At 35.6% G+C, this 15,445-nt stretch overlaps 1 protein-coding gene across 5 annotated transcripts in view; it reads left to right on the plus strand.

Annotated features, from left to right (window-relative positions):
- The window catches only part of OPA1 (OPA1 mitochondrial dynamin like GTPase), a 55,482-nt gene that overhangs the window by 24,315 nt on the left and 15,722 nt on the right, over positions 1-15,445 (plus strand). For all 5 annotated transcript variants that reach the window (XM_063337811.1, XM_063337812.1, XM_063337814.1 and 2 more), the window contains 10 exons: positions 126-190; positions 821-897; positions 3,685-3,850; positions 4,394-4,546; positions 5,155-5,263; positions 5,907-5,986; positions 7,148-7,288; positions 8,874-8,990; positions 10,237-10,330; positions 11,690-11,800. In XM_063337811.1, the coding sequence (XP_063193881.1) occupies positions 126-190; positions 821-897; positions 3,685-3,850; positions 4,394-4,546; positions 5,155-5,263; positions 5,907-5,986; positions 7,148-7,288; positions 8,874-8,990; positions 10,237-10,330; positions 11,690-11,800 (1,113 nt within the window). The remainder of the gene's footprint in view (positions 1-125; positions 191-820; positions 898-3,684; positions 3,851-4,393; positions 4,547-5,154; positions 5,264-5,906; positions 5,987-7,147; positions 7,289-8,873; positions 8,991-10,236; positions 10,331-11,689; positions 11,801-15,445) is intronic.

The following is a 15,445-nucleotide window of genomic DNA, read 5'->3' on the forward strand; positions in this document are numbered from 1 at the left end:
AGTTCTTGGACAGTTTGTCATAAGCAAGATTTGTGGCAATTTGAGGAGCTGCTAAACTTTTAAGATAGTCATGAAATGCATATAGACAATTAAAAAAATTGAAGCCTTGTTTCTGATTTTTGCAGCCACACGTTTCAATCTTGAGACTGAATGGAAGAACAATTACCCCCGGCTGCGAGAGCTTGACAGGGTAAATTACACTACTGCTTTAATCTGTGTGGTACAAAGTGTTGAAGATTATGGATTAAAATTTATGACATTTAATCTAATTTATAAAGTTTTCTGAAAGTTAACATAAAGTACTGACACTTTAAAATATGATGAGAGTGTAAATTATTCCAGGGGAAGGAAATACTGAGCTCTCTATTTTATGAAATAGTGTACTTCAGAACTGTGATACTTCAATGCTTAGTAAATCCTTCACTCTTCTAGTATACAGTTAACTGACCTAACTTGCTCACAGGAATAGGTCAGTGTTTCTTTGCAATCATGACAGAACTGGCAAAGAGAAGTTACATTCCCCGGTCTTTCAGACAGACAAAGTAACAAATCAATTATGATCCCATTCTCTAATTCTTTTATAGAGATCCTTTATATTCATATGCCATGCCTGGCCAGAGGCATGCAAGAGATGGGTGGGAAAATGTATGGTAAACCAGGGTAGCTTATGACAAGCACATACGTTGCCCAGAACATGACCAGAAGGTATTATTTTAGGCTTAAAGGCCGTAAGAAAAGAGATTTTGGTTTTTTACTCTTTGTATGGAAACATGATCAAACTATACTTAAAATCTTATTTCATATTTTTCCTTTTGCATAGAATGAACTATTTGAAAAAGCAAAGAATGAGATTCTTGATGAAGTCATAAGTTTGACTCAGGTCACACCAAAGCACTGGTATGGTATTTTTCTTTTTTCCTTCTTTTTTTTTTCTTTAATTAACTAGCGGAAGTTTACCTTTAAAATATAAAGAGTTTTAGTAAACAAAATTCTCAAACATGAGTAAGAAACTGTTTTTCTTAGGACAAGGTATTGTTATGTCCTTTGTCCCTATGGAAGTAGTCTGTTTATCTTATGAATCAGCAAATACTTGTATAATCAATCAATTTGTGTTTTGTTCCATTTTTAATAAGGTATAATAAACAATAGATATTCCTCAAAAATGAAAAGGAACAGTCATAATAAAGACGTTTTTAGATGTTCATTTGAAGTATGAATCAGTAATTCCTCTTGATGTCTGGGGATCATCATTGTGCATATATATGACTTTGGAAAAAAGAAGCGTTTTCTATCTCTAAAGCGTAGATTTGGAATTTTAAAGATTATGTAATTCCTGTCTGGAAGAAGATCTAATTGAAAACTTCATCCTACATGTAGTTCTCCTTGGTAGCTTCAACCAAGTAGCACCATACTACACCACCCTAATTCTTTGTAAGGCAGACGTAGGTGTGAGACAGAGCTTAGCCTAAGTATTTTAACAGTGTAGCGTCACTGCATAGTAAAGCCAGTGTAGATGCTGGCGAAGAGGAGAGTAGCCAATGGAAAGGATTATTCTGACAGCCTGCGACACAACTGAGAACCACAAAAAAAGATTTCTTCAATGTCTTTGCGTTCAGTGACCTGAATTGAACTGTTACTTGGTCGTAGATTAAAAAACAAGATAAGATGTCTGACTCTTAATGACATTGGAATAGTTCTGAGCATGTGGATATGTTCAGAGAAAGTGTTGTGGGCAGTGTATTAGTCTGAAGTTATGTTTTAGTCCAACTGTAACGCAGGTTTGTCATTTTGGTGTTTGCTGCTGTTCGCAGTGTAATAGATGCTGAAGTACCCTGGCCCATGCCTACTCTGCTTCATTTTATGTCGTGGATTGGGTGGGTGCATAGCATGAATGTTTCTGTGCATTTCTTTTGAAAGTTAAAATGTAGTGATGATTCTAGTTTTGTAGCACTTAATGAGCTATAAAGTAGAACTGGAAAGCTAAGCCATGAAAAAATGGTTCCGTTAGTCACATGCAGCCTAAAAACAGCAGTGCATTTGATGAATGCAGATGTTTCTGTCCTGTTTAAATTTCCATTTCTTCCAATTAAGTTTGATTGGATTAAGCAAACCAAAAGTGTGTTTTTATTGACATGTCAGTAAAGAAGGAATGAGATTGCATTTGCTCTTAATCAGAGGACTACCCTTTTCCTACAGTGCATTTGTAAGCGGTAAAATCTGTAACAGACAGTTTCCAGCACACCCTGTAAGTGAAATTTATTTGCTACATCCCCAGTTCTTTTAATGGTGATCAAGAATGCTCAATAATTGGTCTTTGAACGCTATCCAAATCATCCTGTTTTGAACGTGTTTGGTTTTTTTAAGGAAAACATTTTTTACTGGTGGCAATATTAATTTTTATTTATAGTGAATTCTTTCAACATTTTTTAAATGCTTGAGTTCCTTTTAATTTTGTATAAATGCTTCTACTACCCTAAATATGCCAAAGGTCTGTTCCAACAGTAGAAAAACCAGTGGCTTTGACCCCCATTTTTACTGATACGCTAGAAGCACAGGTTCAAAATGTTTCAATCTCAAAGACGCTTTAAACACAAAAGAGAAATTTTCAATTATGCCATTGTTGAAATGGGAGGAGGAGTGGTATTAATGGGAAGTTCTTCAGTCTTTGTCCACAGATGGCCTAGTTAGAGTAGGGGCATTATCAGGGTTGAGGTTTATGTCCTGAACTTGAGCCCTTTTGGAAGAAAAAGGCTTGAGTGAATGTGGTAGTCTTGTACCACCAAAAAAAATGCAGTTTTTACTCTTTGACTCTTAGCTCGCACCATTCTACCACATGTGGCATTCATATGACCTGATGGTAAGCTGATTTAGCATGCTGAGCGAGCATAACATTAACCTGCAAGAAACCCACAACCTGTACTGGAGACTGTGGCAGGAGCCGAAGGAGCCTGACTGCCTCTGTGGGTACCAGCTGCATGTTACGCTGGCTCAGCTGGGTTGTTTCACTGCAGCTGCAAAGTTTCCTGAGTAAGTTTATTATAATTTAAGAAGGTTAAAGTTAGGTTGTTTCCATTGTTACTTCTTGAAATGCATCATAAATAGGAAAGCGGTGCTTAGTTTTATAGTGATGTGAGGCGTGTTTATATATGAATGTCAATATACATTTTGGTACGAGGTTGGACTTCTCAACTTGCTTCATTGTTTATCAAATCTGGGAACAATCAATGAAAATCACAGATGGAAAACTACAGCATGTTCCAACAAACAAATCAATACTACAGAAACAAAACCCATGTGCTTTTTTGGGAGTGTGGACTCTTTAGTCAAATCACTTCAATGCTTTACAGTCTTCCCCCCTTGTCATTCTTCCACCTGCCATGCATATGCGCACACAGCTCTGCCTGGCTATATTAGTACAACTAAAGGCTGCAAGGAGCTGTTGTGCAATGCAGTGGCAGCCATAAGAGTGAGAGGCTAACTTCTGAAGTTATCTTTGCTGCTGAAAACTTTATGTATGTGTCCTTGGTTCCAAGCGGATTTTGGTTGAAGTTGTGCCCTTATGTTAAGAAATATTTCCTGTGTTCTGTAGTCTTGTTTTCTCAGTGTCTCTAACAAATCGAACACATACTTGTTAGACACTTTTGTATTGGAAAACATCATGTGTGTTACAACTTTCTGTTTTAGGGAGGAGATTCTTCAGAAGACTTTATGGGAGAGAGTGTCTACTCATGTGATTGAGAATATCTACCTTCCAGCAGCGCAGACTATGAACTCAGGGACATTTAACACCACTGTGGACATCAAACTGAAGCAGTGGACTGACAAGCAACTGCCTAATAAAGCCGTAGAGGTGAGAACTTAGTTATTTTCAAAAAATTCTAAAAAAAAAAGAAAAAATCCCTGCAAAGCCTGTTGAAATGAAAGCATAGCTCCAGAGAAGTAAGGTGCTGGTTTGGTAGGCTGACTGCAGTTCTTCTAACCAGCTTACATGTCAGAATAGGCTAGCAAGATTTTGATGTTGAGAAGCGTATACAGCAGAGACATTTTATTTTGCTCTCCGGTGAATTTTCCCTATTAAAGACAAAAAAAAATCCTTCCTTCTAAAAAGTTAAACCAAACTCTTCAAGCTAGGTATATTCATATTTAATAGATTTATGCAAGTTTAACAGAATTTCACTTGCTACAAGATAGTGAAGCAAAGTTTAATGTTGACTTTATTACTAATGGATAAGGCAGCGAAGGAAAGGACAATTACTTACTCTTATGTTTTATTCGTTGTTTTCAGAAAGTATGCAGATTTTCATACTTGTAAGAATTGCCATAAATGTTCCTTTGCCAGCTGGTGCATGGTATAATGCTCCGTTTCAGTAGGCATTGTTTGCTAACTTTCTAGGTGGCATGGGAGACTTTGCAAGAAGAATTTTCCCGTTTCATGACAGAACAAAAAGGAAAAGAGCATGATGATATCTTTGATAAACTGAAACAAGCTGTCAAAGAAGAAAGTATTAAACGACATAAATGGAATGAGAGAGCGGAGGATAGCCTGGTACAATGTAGTGGGTTTTTTTGCGTTGTTGACTAAGTGCTGTTGAAATCTTTTTACTAAAGTTGCATATTCAGTATTTTTGCATTCTTTTAACATAATCATAAAATGATAGGGAGATGTCTCCATTTCTCCTTTTCTATATAATGTTTTAAGTCAGTGTTTCATAATTGATTTTATTATTACCTTTTGTTAATTATTGCCCTAAATAACATCTAATAAATTGATTTGGTGGTTCAGGAAAAAGTTCTCCGTAATTGGCAGGCTGCCCAAAGACAGCCTTGTGAGAATTCTTTAGCATCAGCTCGCTTGTTCTGTTAAGTATAGCCACATGAAATAACAGCATTTCGTTACTATCTTTATAGATTCTGTAATCCAGAGGGATTTCATATTGTTTACTGTATTTTTTTACACTATTTATGCTAGGCTATAGAGTCAAATTGAAGGCATAGAAAATATTTTTTGATAGTGCTTTGAAAAGGTGCCTCTTGAATAAATCCTGTGTGCCCAACACATGCTGGTTTTGTAGACATCAAAAACTGAATGTCAGAAATCTGTTTTTTACTAAATCCTGAATTTATTGTATGCTAAAACTATGTTCTGTATTGCAGCGAGTGATCCAACACAATGCCTTAGAAGATCGGTCAATATCTGATAAACAGCAGTGGGATGCAGCCATTCATTTTATGGAAGAGACGCTCCAAAGTCGTCTCAAAGACAGTGAGTTGTGTGATGGATTCCGCTCTTGTGTGCTTTTTAATCTGGGCGAATTTTCGTATGTAGTTCACTTTGCTGCAGTGCAAGCTTTTTGTATCAGCACAACTGAGATAGTGGTGGCATTTTAAAATGGTATCAATACTGATAGAAATGTTTAGCAAAATACAGCCTCAAAAGCTAGTGCTCTTGCTCTTACAGTGAGGCAACTGAAAGATAACTAATAGAAGTCTGTAGAGTCAAAAAATGGTACAAACACACATGTAGAAGAATAGGATAAATTCAGGGAAAGCAGTTGGTCCCTTTATGGTTATCAAGCATAAATAATTTTGATGCAGGTTGCAACAAGGTAAGATTTTTTTTTTTTAAATGCCTGACTTGGAACCTGGAGGGCTGTCCCAGTGGAGGGATGTTATGTATTTTTATATACTTCCTTGAAGTATCTACCAGTTGGCAATCACTTTTAAATTCTAGTGAGACATCAACTGTTGCTTTAAGTAAAAGACATCTGACTTGACTCAGTATGGCATATCGTATGTTCTTAGGCATAAAATGTCCATTCTTGATCTTGTACCTAATATTAGAAGTATGAATTTGGCTGGGTTACATATATTTTGAGTGATACTTAATATCCCATTTCTGTTTTTAGCTGAATCTGTTATTGAAGATATGGTGGGTCCAGACTGGAAAAAAAGATGGTTATACTGGATAGGCCGCACCAAAGAACAGGTAAAAGGGGGGAAAAAAATAACGAATTTGTAGTTCACTACCTTTAGAAAACTTGGATTATTACTCAGTAAATCTTCAAAAATACCAACCCTCTTCATGCTATTTAGATGATTGCAAAAAAAATTACTTTTAAGTACTTCACAGTTACTTACACTATTCATTGTTTTAACCATTACGCCACAGAGAATTCCATATACTTTTTTCATATTGCAGACACGTATTGGCTTGTAAACTGTTTTCCATTCTTCAGCTGAACTACATCTTCACTACTGTGCCATTGATCTGAATATTGAAGTTCTTCCAGTCAAAAGAAATTGATGAAAATTGGGTGGAAACTGGGCTATACGTTCCAAGAATGCCTTTTAAGCAGAAGTCACATGTAGTTTTCTATCATGCTCCATTTGGATTTAATTAGTATGTGATAGCATTATAGTCACAGTTGTATTTTCTGATTGACCGTTTTCATCATAACCTCACTTCTCATTTGCTCATAGCTTTTGGAAATTTCTTTTGAATTTAAATAGCACCTTTCATTCAATGCCCAGAGATGATGGGCTTTTTATGTTACTTTTTCTAGATATTTCTCAAAGTGAATCATACTTTAAAGGAGTAAGTAGAGTTTAAAAGAATATACAGTAGAAAATAATTGTTTCAGAGGAAGGAGTTTTACAGTCAACTGTATGCAGCCAGGTATGGGAGAAAGGCAGTGACTTCAACCTATATTACTTGAACTTAATGAACAGCAACTTAAAGGTATGAATCCATGGAGAGTTCTTGCAAGTTGTTAGGCAAAAATTACAATTCTCATCAGCATCACAGATCATACATGAATGTGAACCCCACTAGCAGATGTTCATGGAGGGGAAAGGAGGCTAACATCTGTTGATTTTTTTTTTTCTATCCTTCTTTTCCTCTTCTGCATTTCTGTGCATAATGAAAAGAGAAAAATATGAAAAATTCACAGTGAATTATCCATTTAAAGATACTATATTTGAGATGTCTTTGCACAAGTATCCTTTTGAGTCATTTAAATGTAAAAGCTGATAGCTTCAAAGGTATTTTCTGTTCTGGCTTATTAAGCAGGTAGACTGTTTATTGAGGGAGGTGCTGATGATCTGTGAGTGTATGATGATTAAGTCTAACTAATCATTCTTATCCTAGAATATTCGTAATGAAACAAAAAATGAACTTGAGAAATTAATCAAATGCAATGAAGAACATGCAGCTTATCTGGCAAATGATGAAGTGACAACTGTCAGAAAGAATCTTGAAGCAAGAGGAATAACAGTGGACCCATGTCTGGTAAGATGCAGAATTGTAACAAAACATATGGAAGCACCCTGTGAACATTTGAATGTTCTTTCTAGATAGCATACAAAAGATTCCTGTCTAAATACTGACTTTGTAATCCAGATGTTTCCAAACGAATTACTAAATGGCTGCTTGCACGCAATTCACACACTTCTGTTGGCTGTCAGACAAATGCAGTACAGCGCTTTGGAATCCATCAGTTTAGGCTGAAATCAGAATCTGCTGAGCAGATTTCCTTGCCTGTATTATGACAAGGCTTCTTTAAAATTATTGTTCAGATGTTATATAGTGGAATTGGGGTTTTTGTGAGCAAGATACGATAGAAACAAACTAGAAACTAACACACATACTATGTGCATTCCTAAGCTTTTGGTGTGGTTATATGTGCAGTTTGAAGTTCATAGGAACATTGAAGAGAGGGGAAAATTTGTAAAAATACTTGGAAAAAGGCAGGATTTTTTAGAGTGCCCGGAGGGAATCTATTGTACATTTAAAATGTTCTGGAAAATGATTTATCTCATTGCAGTGTAAGGCTCTTAACCATAATTAGACCTTTTATCTAATTAAATGTAAGATTTTAAATAAATGAGAATTCAAACATTAATAAGTCATAGATGTAGATTTCCTTTAGTAGTTATTAATTTTCTGCAGTAACTTTAGCTACCTTTTCAACATTAATACATGTACTTATTCAAGGGAGAAGAGTTATTTAAAAACCTGCTGCCCCTTTCCTACAAAGCATTCAACATCACTTTCTGTAAAGGTCAGAGTAGTGATCCACATCCTCTGCATGAGGAGACTGAGTGCAAATTGAGTTTCCTTTCTAGCCAGGCAACTGATTTTCTTAATTTTATTTTATGGTTTTGTTGAAGAGACGTATCTATATCTATCTATATATAAAAAATATATATATAATATATTATACATATTTTTATATAAATTATTATATTATTTATATATTGTATTATTATAATTAAATAAATTATAATTAAAATATATTATTATATAGTATATTTATATATTATATAATATATATAATATTTTATATTATATATACAATTATATTTTATATTTTTATATATAATATATAAAAATTTTGAAGAACTGGAACATAAATAAGCCTCATCAAAAAAAGTTACAAGTGTTTGTTTACATAAGACCCATTAAATATTTCTCTATGCTTTAGTCTGGTTTAATTGATGAATTAATAGGTACCATTCAAAAACATACTCTCAGTGTTAATGTGAAGATTGCATAATGCCAAGAGCAGAACAACTTTTTGTAGTTTATATTTTAAATGTATTTTGGCTGCAGACAATATTTTTAAGCATTCAGTTACGTTACAAGCATGGAAGAGTAGATTTTTAGATTGACAATTGTCTGTAATGTTTGCCAAATGTAACTAACACACTAATCATATCCCAGTTGCAGGCAAATTGCTGAGAAATATTGAAACATGTATTACGTGACAACGATAGTGGAATTTGGAGTTACACTTTAAAATTAAATGTGATCATTAAACCATGCACAATAGTGTATGTATTTATTTAGTCAAATTTAAGTACTGTTTTCCTAGATTAAAGACACGTGGCACCAAATTTATAGAAGATATTTCCTGAAGACTGCCTTGAACCACTGCAATCTATGTCGAAGAGGCTTCTACTATTATCAGAGGCATTTTGTGGACTCAGAGGTAAATTGAACAGATACACATTAGTGTTTTGCCTTAGTATTTCCCTCTCAGTTGGAAAAAAAAAAAGAAAATTCTACAAATACTTTAAACTAGCCTAACCTTTCTGTTATATCCTTTACCTTGAAATAGCTGGTGATCTGAGACGAGTTTTACATGAGGCTTGTAACTGATAAAATGCCATCCTGGTGGCAACTATATAAAATGACCACTAGACGTCAGTCATGACCTAAACATCTGTTACTTATCAATGTGTGTTGAAAATATACTGTTAAAAGCAGTATTGTACAGCTGTTGATACCTCATTGGTATCCATTTCTCCCACTTTCCCATTGATACTTATTTACCTCACGGATACGAAAAATTCAGCAAACATTAAGTAAGGGTTTTTTATGGGATAAATATGATAAACAAGTGTTTAGAGCTAATGCTTGGAACCACGTGTGATCAACAGGAAAAAACAAAAACAACTATGGAGCTTACCGACAGATCTTTTAAATAGCAGTTTTCTTGCCATTATATTTTAAATCAAAAAAGAAATTACTGGAAAGGTGGAGCTTCTCACTTCCTGTGGAGTTTTGTTTTTCATGAGAAACAATGATCCCCATGGAGCCAGAAATCTTTACTACTGTAGAAATACCTTTGCCTGTAAGACATAAGAGAGAATGAGATCATAGAGTGAAGAGCTGCCTCTCCGTCACACTTAACCTCCTAGTCCTTTTATTGTCTTTTTAAGGTGTCCTAATGTGAAGTTAGTGCTCCCTCCTGCCATCCTTGCAGGTTTAGAAGCTGGCTCTTATGTTGTTAACAAATATAACCCTGGGCCCACCACTGTTTTCAGAAGCATTTGTCACACAGGGAGTTACAACGTGGAGTTCAGCTGTTGTCTTTCAGTGTGTTTGCTATGAACAAGTGTGATGTTTCAGTCAGCATTAGGTTGTACTCACCAGCCAGCATGCAGTGTGTGTGCAGATTGTTTTTCTGTGATATCCCTTGATTTGTCTCTTTCTGTTGAAAATAGTAGATCTGAAGGAGATGCGGTGTATTAAGCAAGGCTAACACGGTTCTTGCGAAGTATTGTTGGTGTTTCCTTGTTACTTACAGCAGTTATTCTGTGGGATTTTTGGGCAAGATCAGGATATGTATACATGAGTTTACAGTTGCCATTAAAGGTGTCAAGAGATTCTTCTAAGTGTAGGGTGTTCACTGGACATCAGAGGTCTGACACTGTTAACTTCCCTCCTTTCAGCTGGAATGTAATGATATTGTCCTCTTCTGGCGGATACAGCGAATGCTGGCAATTACAGCAAATACACTGAGGCAGCAGCTTACTAACACTGAAGGTAAGGCTCATAGTGAATTGAGGTGTTTGAAACAAAAAATCATTTAGAAATTTTCTAGTGTTCCTCTAGCTATGTGTTCCTCTCATGCTTAGCATGGCTGTCTGATTTTTGTGTCCAGGTTAGGTAATTAGAAGGTGCAGAATAAATAGAATTTGACATTCTATTTACATTAAAGGATTTAGTGTAAATAGAATGTCAAATAATCAAGACACTCTCCAGTTGAAAATATTTTCAGTTTACGTGGTGTCAATTGTCAGTATCTTTTTCCAAGCAGAAGGAATTTCAATAAACAGTGACTATATTCTTTTTCCTCAGGTAAATCTGGCTTGTAGATTTTAATTTAAAAATGTTTGATATAAAAAATAATTCTAGTGGATTTTTTTAAAGCCATGCATACTTAGACAAGCTTATATAACAGTAGCTTCCTTGTAAAACATTATTTATGTAGCAATCGGCTAGTGCCATGGTACAGCTACTAATAACACCTTCGATCTGTAAAACAGTTTTCAACCTGCTTTTTGAAGAAGGTGCAAGTAAAAGGTTTGACTTGTCACACAATGCAAGTTACATTCCATGGAGAAGAAATTGCCCCTAAATGTAGAAAGCTAGGTCCTGCCTCTTCAAACCACCTACCTAATTGACAACTGCTGGGCTGGAAATTAGGAAGTTCCATTAAGAGTTACTGCCTCTAAGTATGAAGGGCAAGGATGTGAGTGTCAAGGTGGACATACTACTGCTTTAAAGAGCTTTAGATTCCTCTTAGCCATATATATCCATCAACATCCCTCTGTGTGTCATCAGTCTTTCAATACCACACTTTGCTATCATCATTAATTTCTTATTCCATCTTTCACCTTTAATTGACTTGGCCTTGATTCATCTGATGAGGCTGATATTCATAGCAAAAGTGTAACTGTTGAGAAGGAGGCAGCAAGAATGCTTACAGTAAAAGATCTGTTGGACACTCAGTCTCAGGGAAGAAACTGAATTTAATAGACAACAAAGCAGTCTACAAATATTTTTATCCTGTCCTAAAAAAGTCCTAAAAGTCTCTTTTTATATATAATATAAATAATATTGGATGGTTTAATTCCATTTAATTCCATAAAACCATTATTGGATGGTTTAATTCCAAGAGAATATATCCTTTGAGAAAGTTCTTTAAATGTCAAAGAGTTTCCTGTTTTAATGGCCCAGACAAGGTACTTATGTGCTCAGAAGTTTGCCTTCTCTCCAACCAGATTAGTTAGTCTGGTAACATTTACTGTGTCTCCCACAGACGTTCCCAAAATTACAGATGCAAAAGTGTTACCACTCACTTTTTTTTTTAATTCGTTTGTTGGTTTGGTTTTTTTACAGTAAGACGCTTGGAGAAGAATGTAAAAGAAGTGCTTGAAGATTTTGCTGAGGACAATGAAAAAAAGGTGAAGCTCCTAACTGGCAAGAGGGTCCAGCTGGCAGAGGATCTCAGTAAGTACCTACTCCATAGTCATTTGGAACGAGTTTGAAATGAAGCAAATTCTGACCACTGTCCTTGCAACATTTAATGTGATATAGTTGTTGATGTGCTAACACTTAATATCACAAATGGAATTTTTCTTAAATATGGTCAGGTCTGACTGATTCAAAGGTGAACATGAGTAGGTGAACATAAATCTAAGGATTTATTTTTCATAGTGCCGATTTGGAGACATCGAAAGGATTATCTTATTATTGGAAGTATTGTTATTCAAATCCCAATCAGTTACCATATTTGTTGTCCTTTAGAAAGTGTTGCTATGATATGTTGGAATTGTGAGTAAGAGTTTTAGTGAATCTAGGGCAAATTGTCTGGGTTTTTTTTCCAACTGGTCTCTGAAACAACAGGTTTGAGTACATAATTTTTATGATAGGTTCATAATTCTCTCCAAGAATCCTGTGTTGCTTTTGAAACCCTGTATCAACCTACATGTAGCTGTTCTTTTTGAGTGGGTGGAATGTGTTTTACAAAATAAGGCTTTCTCCTTTCTCTCTATATATGTTGAGGTAAAACTAGTGGTAGCCTGCATAGTGGGACACAGATATCTAATGAGCAAGTTTTCTCCTTTTACTATTAGTGAGCAGTGTTGCTTGCTTTCTTGCTTTAATGCTGGATGTTATTTTTTTTTTTTCCTAAGCAAATACTGGTATAGAGTGAAACTTGGTGGGTTTGATTTATCCTTAAATATTCTGTGTTTCAAAACAAACTAAAAGAGCACTAGCAAATACATAGTGTTTAAGTTAATCTGTCTTTATTTTGCACTGAAGTTGACTTGGAATTTTCGCATTGTCAATTTTACTTCTCACCAGTGTCAGGAATAACCTCCCATTATTTCAAAGCAGTAACAGCTGGGATTGTTATTTTGTAAACTAAGACTAGACTTTTAAGAGCAGCCTGTCTGTGTGTTTATAATCCTGGGTATCTCTGTATTAGTATACATGCTTCAAGTGTGTAGTATGCATTTCATAAATTACTAAATAGCGAAAACACCATCACTGCACTGTATTTCTTTAGATTCAGGAGGTCACAGATCCCACATGCATTATTCTAAGGAAATAATTGTTATTCGGTACAAAACTATGTACGATGACATGTTCTGTTTTATTGTACCTATGGGAAGACTTTAAAACTACCACTGCTTAGCTCTGTAGTCAAATCAGCAATGTCCTCTCTACTTTCTGCCTGCTTTTATTGCTAAGAGGTTATAATTTTTTATGGGCAAATGACAGGAAAAGGGGATTTCTTTGCCTTTCCTTCAGTGGATAGAGCCCTTTTCTGTGGTGCAGGTTTCTCTTTATACTCCTGAAACAGACTTTGATAGCATAGAGCATTGAACTCTCAGATGGTTATACAAGTGATTTCCTTCTTACAGCATTTAGTAATGAAAAGGAGGAAAAAAAAAAAAATCCTGACTCCCACAACACACATTCATAAATTATTTGTATTTTAATTAGGAATGGAATGGAAGTGATCTCCTGAATCATGAAGTCCAGTCTCTCTGTGTTCCGGGCAGCTGTGTTTATATAACCCAGCTCATTCATGTATCTTGAGCTCCATCTTTAAATCCGTTAACTTGTTGGGGCTCACTATTCATACTGAAAACATCTTCCAGGACGTCATTCTGCTGATGTTTACAAACGGTCTTTTAATTTCTAGTCTAAATTTGTAAATATGAGGCTGGGATTCACTTCTCGATTAGAATGTGTACTTGCAAATCTAAATTATTTATATACCTGTGGTTGGGATGCTTCCTCTTGATGCTGATGATACAGCGACACTGTCTCACTTCTGTTACATCTGTCTGTTAATGATGAAGCACTGGAAGTGTTTTGTTGTTTGTTCAGGATACTGGTTAATGTCAAATTGTTTCTAACATGGGTGACCCAGCCTTATAATGAGAGCTCATGTAAGACTCAAAACTTACTTGAGCAGGTTTTGTTATCTGTGTTCTACAGCCTTGAATGGTATTTTAACCCTACATATGAATGTTCCTTGATGACCTTTAGGCCCCGAGTCTTGCTGATTAGCACGTTTTATTCTAGATATTTTAAAGAGTGTAAACAGATCTTTTGAACAGTTTCTAACAAATGACATATTTTATAATGTCCTGAAGGTTACTTTTTCTTCAAAAAAAAAAAAGTTTAAATGTAATGTAAATGTACTCCTTATCATAAGTATCACCATGATACTTGTACCAGTGAAGAATTACTAAGTTTATGGAAATAAAGAAACCCCAGGACTAGAGACCATCTAGAAGGAAAGGATTGTAAGATACAAAAAGGAGCAGAGCTGAAGATGAAGAGCTGAATTGGAAAAAGTGAATTTAAAAATGTCCTAAAATGCAGTCAATCCATAAGAATACCTCTACTGAAAGAGGCCTGTGGCTGGTGTATCCCAGTGTCCTGTCCCTGGCAATGAGCAGGTGTGGGTACTTAAGGAACAACCTAAGAACAGTTTGAGCATACAGTAGTACTTGCCTGCTATGCACTCTCAGCATCTAACAATCTGTGGTTCCAAGATTTCTTAATCCTGAGGTAATATCTTTGTGATTAATAGCCATTCATGGGGTTTTTTTCCTCCTGTGAATTTCTCTAATTGCTTTTTGAACTCATGTAAACTTTGGCATCTGCAACATCCTGTGGCAATTAGTTCCAGAGTTTAACTACACATTGTGTGAAAAAGTACTTCCTTTTGTTTGTTTTTGAACCACCTGCCAGTTTCATTTGGTTCTCCTCAGTTCTTACATTGTGAAAAACATTCAGTAATCTTTCTCTATTCATTTTTTTTGCCACTCATGACTTCATAGATGTTTATGCTACTCGCGCTTGCTCCTCTTTTTCCTGACTTGGAAATTTCTCATCTGTGTAGTTGCTCCTTGCATGGACACTGTTTCATAGCTTCAGTTAGCCTTGCCACTCTCTTCACCTTCTTTAATTCTACTAAAACCCTTTTGAAACGAAAGAGCAGAACTGCACACAATATTCATAATGTATCTGCACTGTGGATTTATACAGTTGCATTATGATGCTTTGTGGCTTTTAATCTGGTCTTTTTACAGTAGTTCCTTGTAGTCCATTACTTCTTTTGCCTGCCACTGAGCAGTGAGCTGATGGCTGCACTGGACTATCTGCTAGGACTCCAATTATTTTATGAGAAGTAACAGGCATTTCAGAGCCCATCAGCCTAGTCATTCTCCATGCCATGATTTTAAACTGTAGGTACAGTTGAGATATACGTTTATTGTTTTCCCGAGGTTGCAGAAAGGAGAGGAAATTGCTGTCTGTCTCTTAGATGTCTAACTGGGTACTTCAGGCTTATTCAGCAATTGGCAGGAATCTGTTTTAATGCAGTTGTTTACCACCTCCCTCACAACTCCGATGCATTATTTATGTCAAAGTTCTTCATCAAAGTTGTCTGACAGTTGAAGAATTTACCCAGGTCTTTCACCCTATCTTGGATAGCCTCATCAACGACAGGAACAATTACATTTACTTTCCAGTTGGCACATGCTGATTATGCTCATTGATGAAGGACAAAATATTTTTATTTAAACTTAACGTTCTTACAGTACAACTTAGTATTTTACTATATGCTTA

This window comes from Chroicocephalus ridibundus, chromosome 6 (assembly GCF_963924245.1).
Source record: "Chroicocephalus ridibundus chromosome 6, bChrRid1.1, whole genome shotgun sequence".
In the NCBI taxonomy this organism is placed as follows: domain Eukaryota; kingdom Metazoa; phylum Chordata; class Aves; order Charadriiformes; family Laridae; genus Chroicocephalus; species Chroicocephalus ridibundus.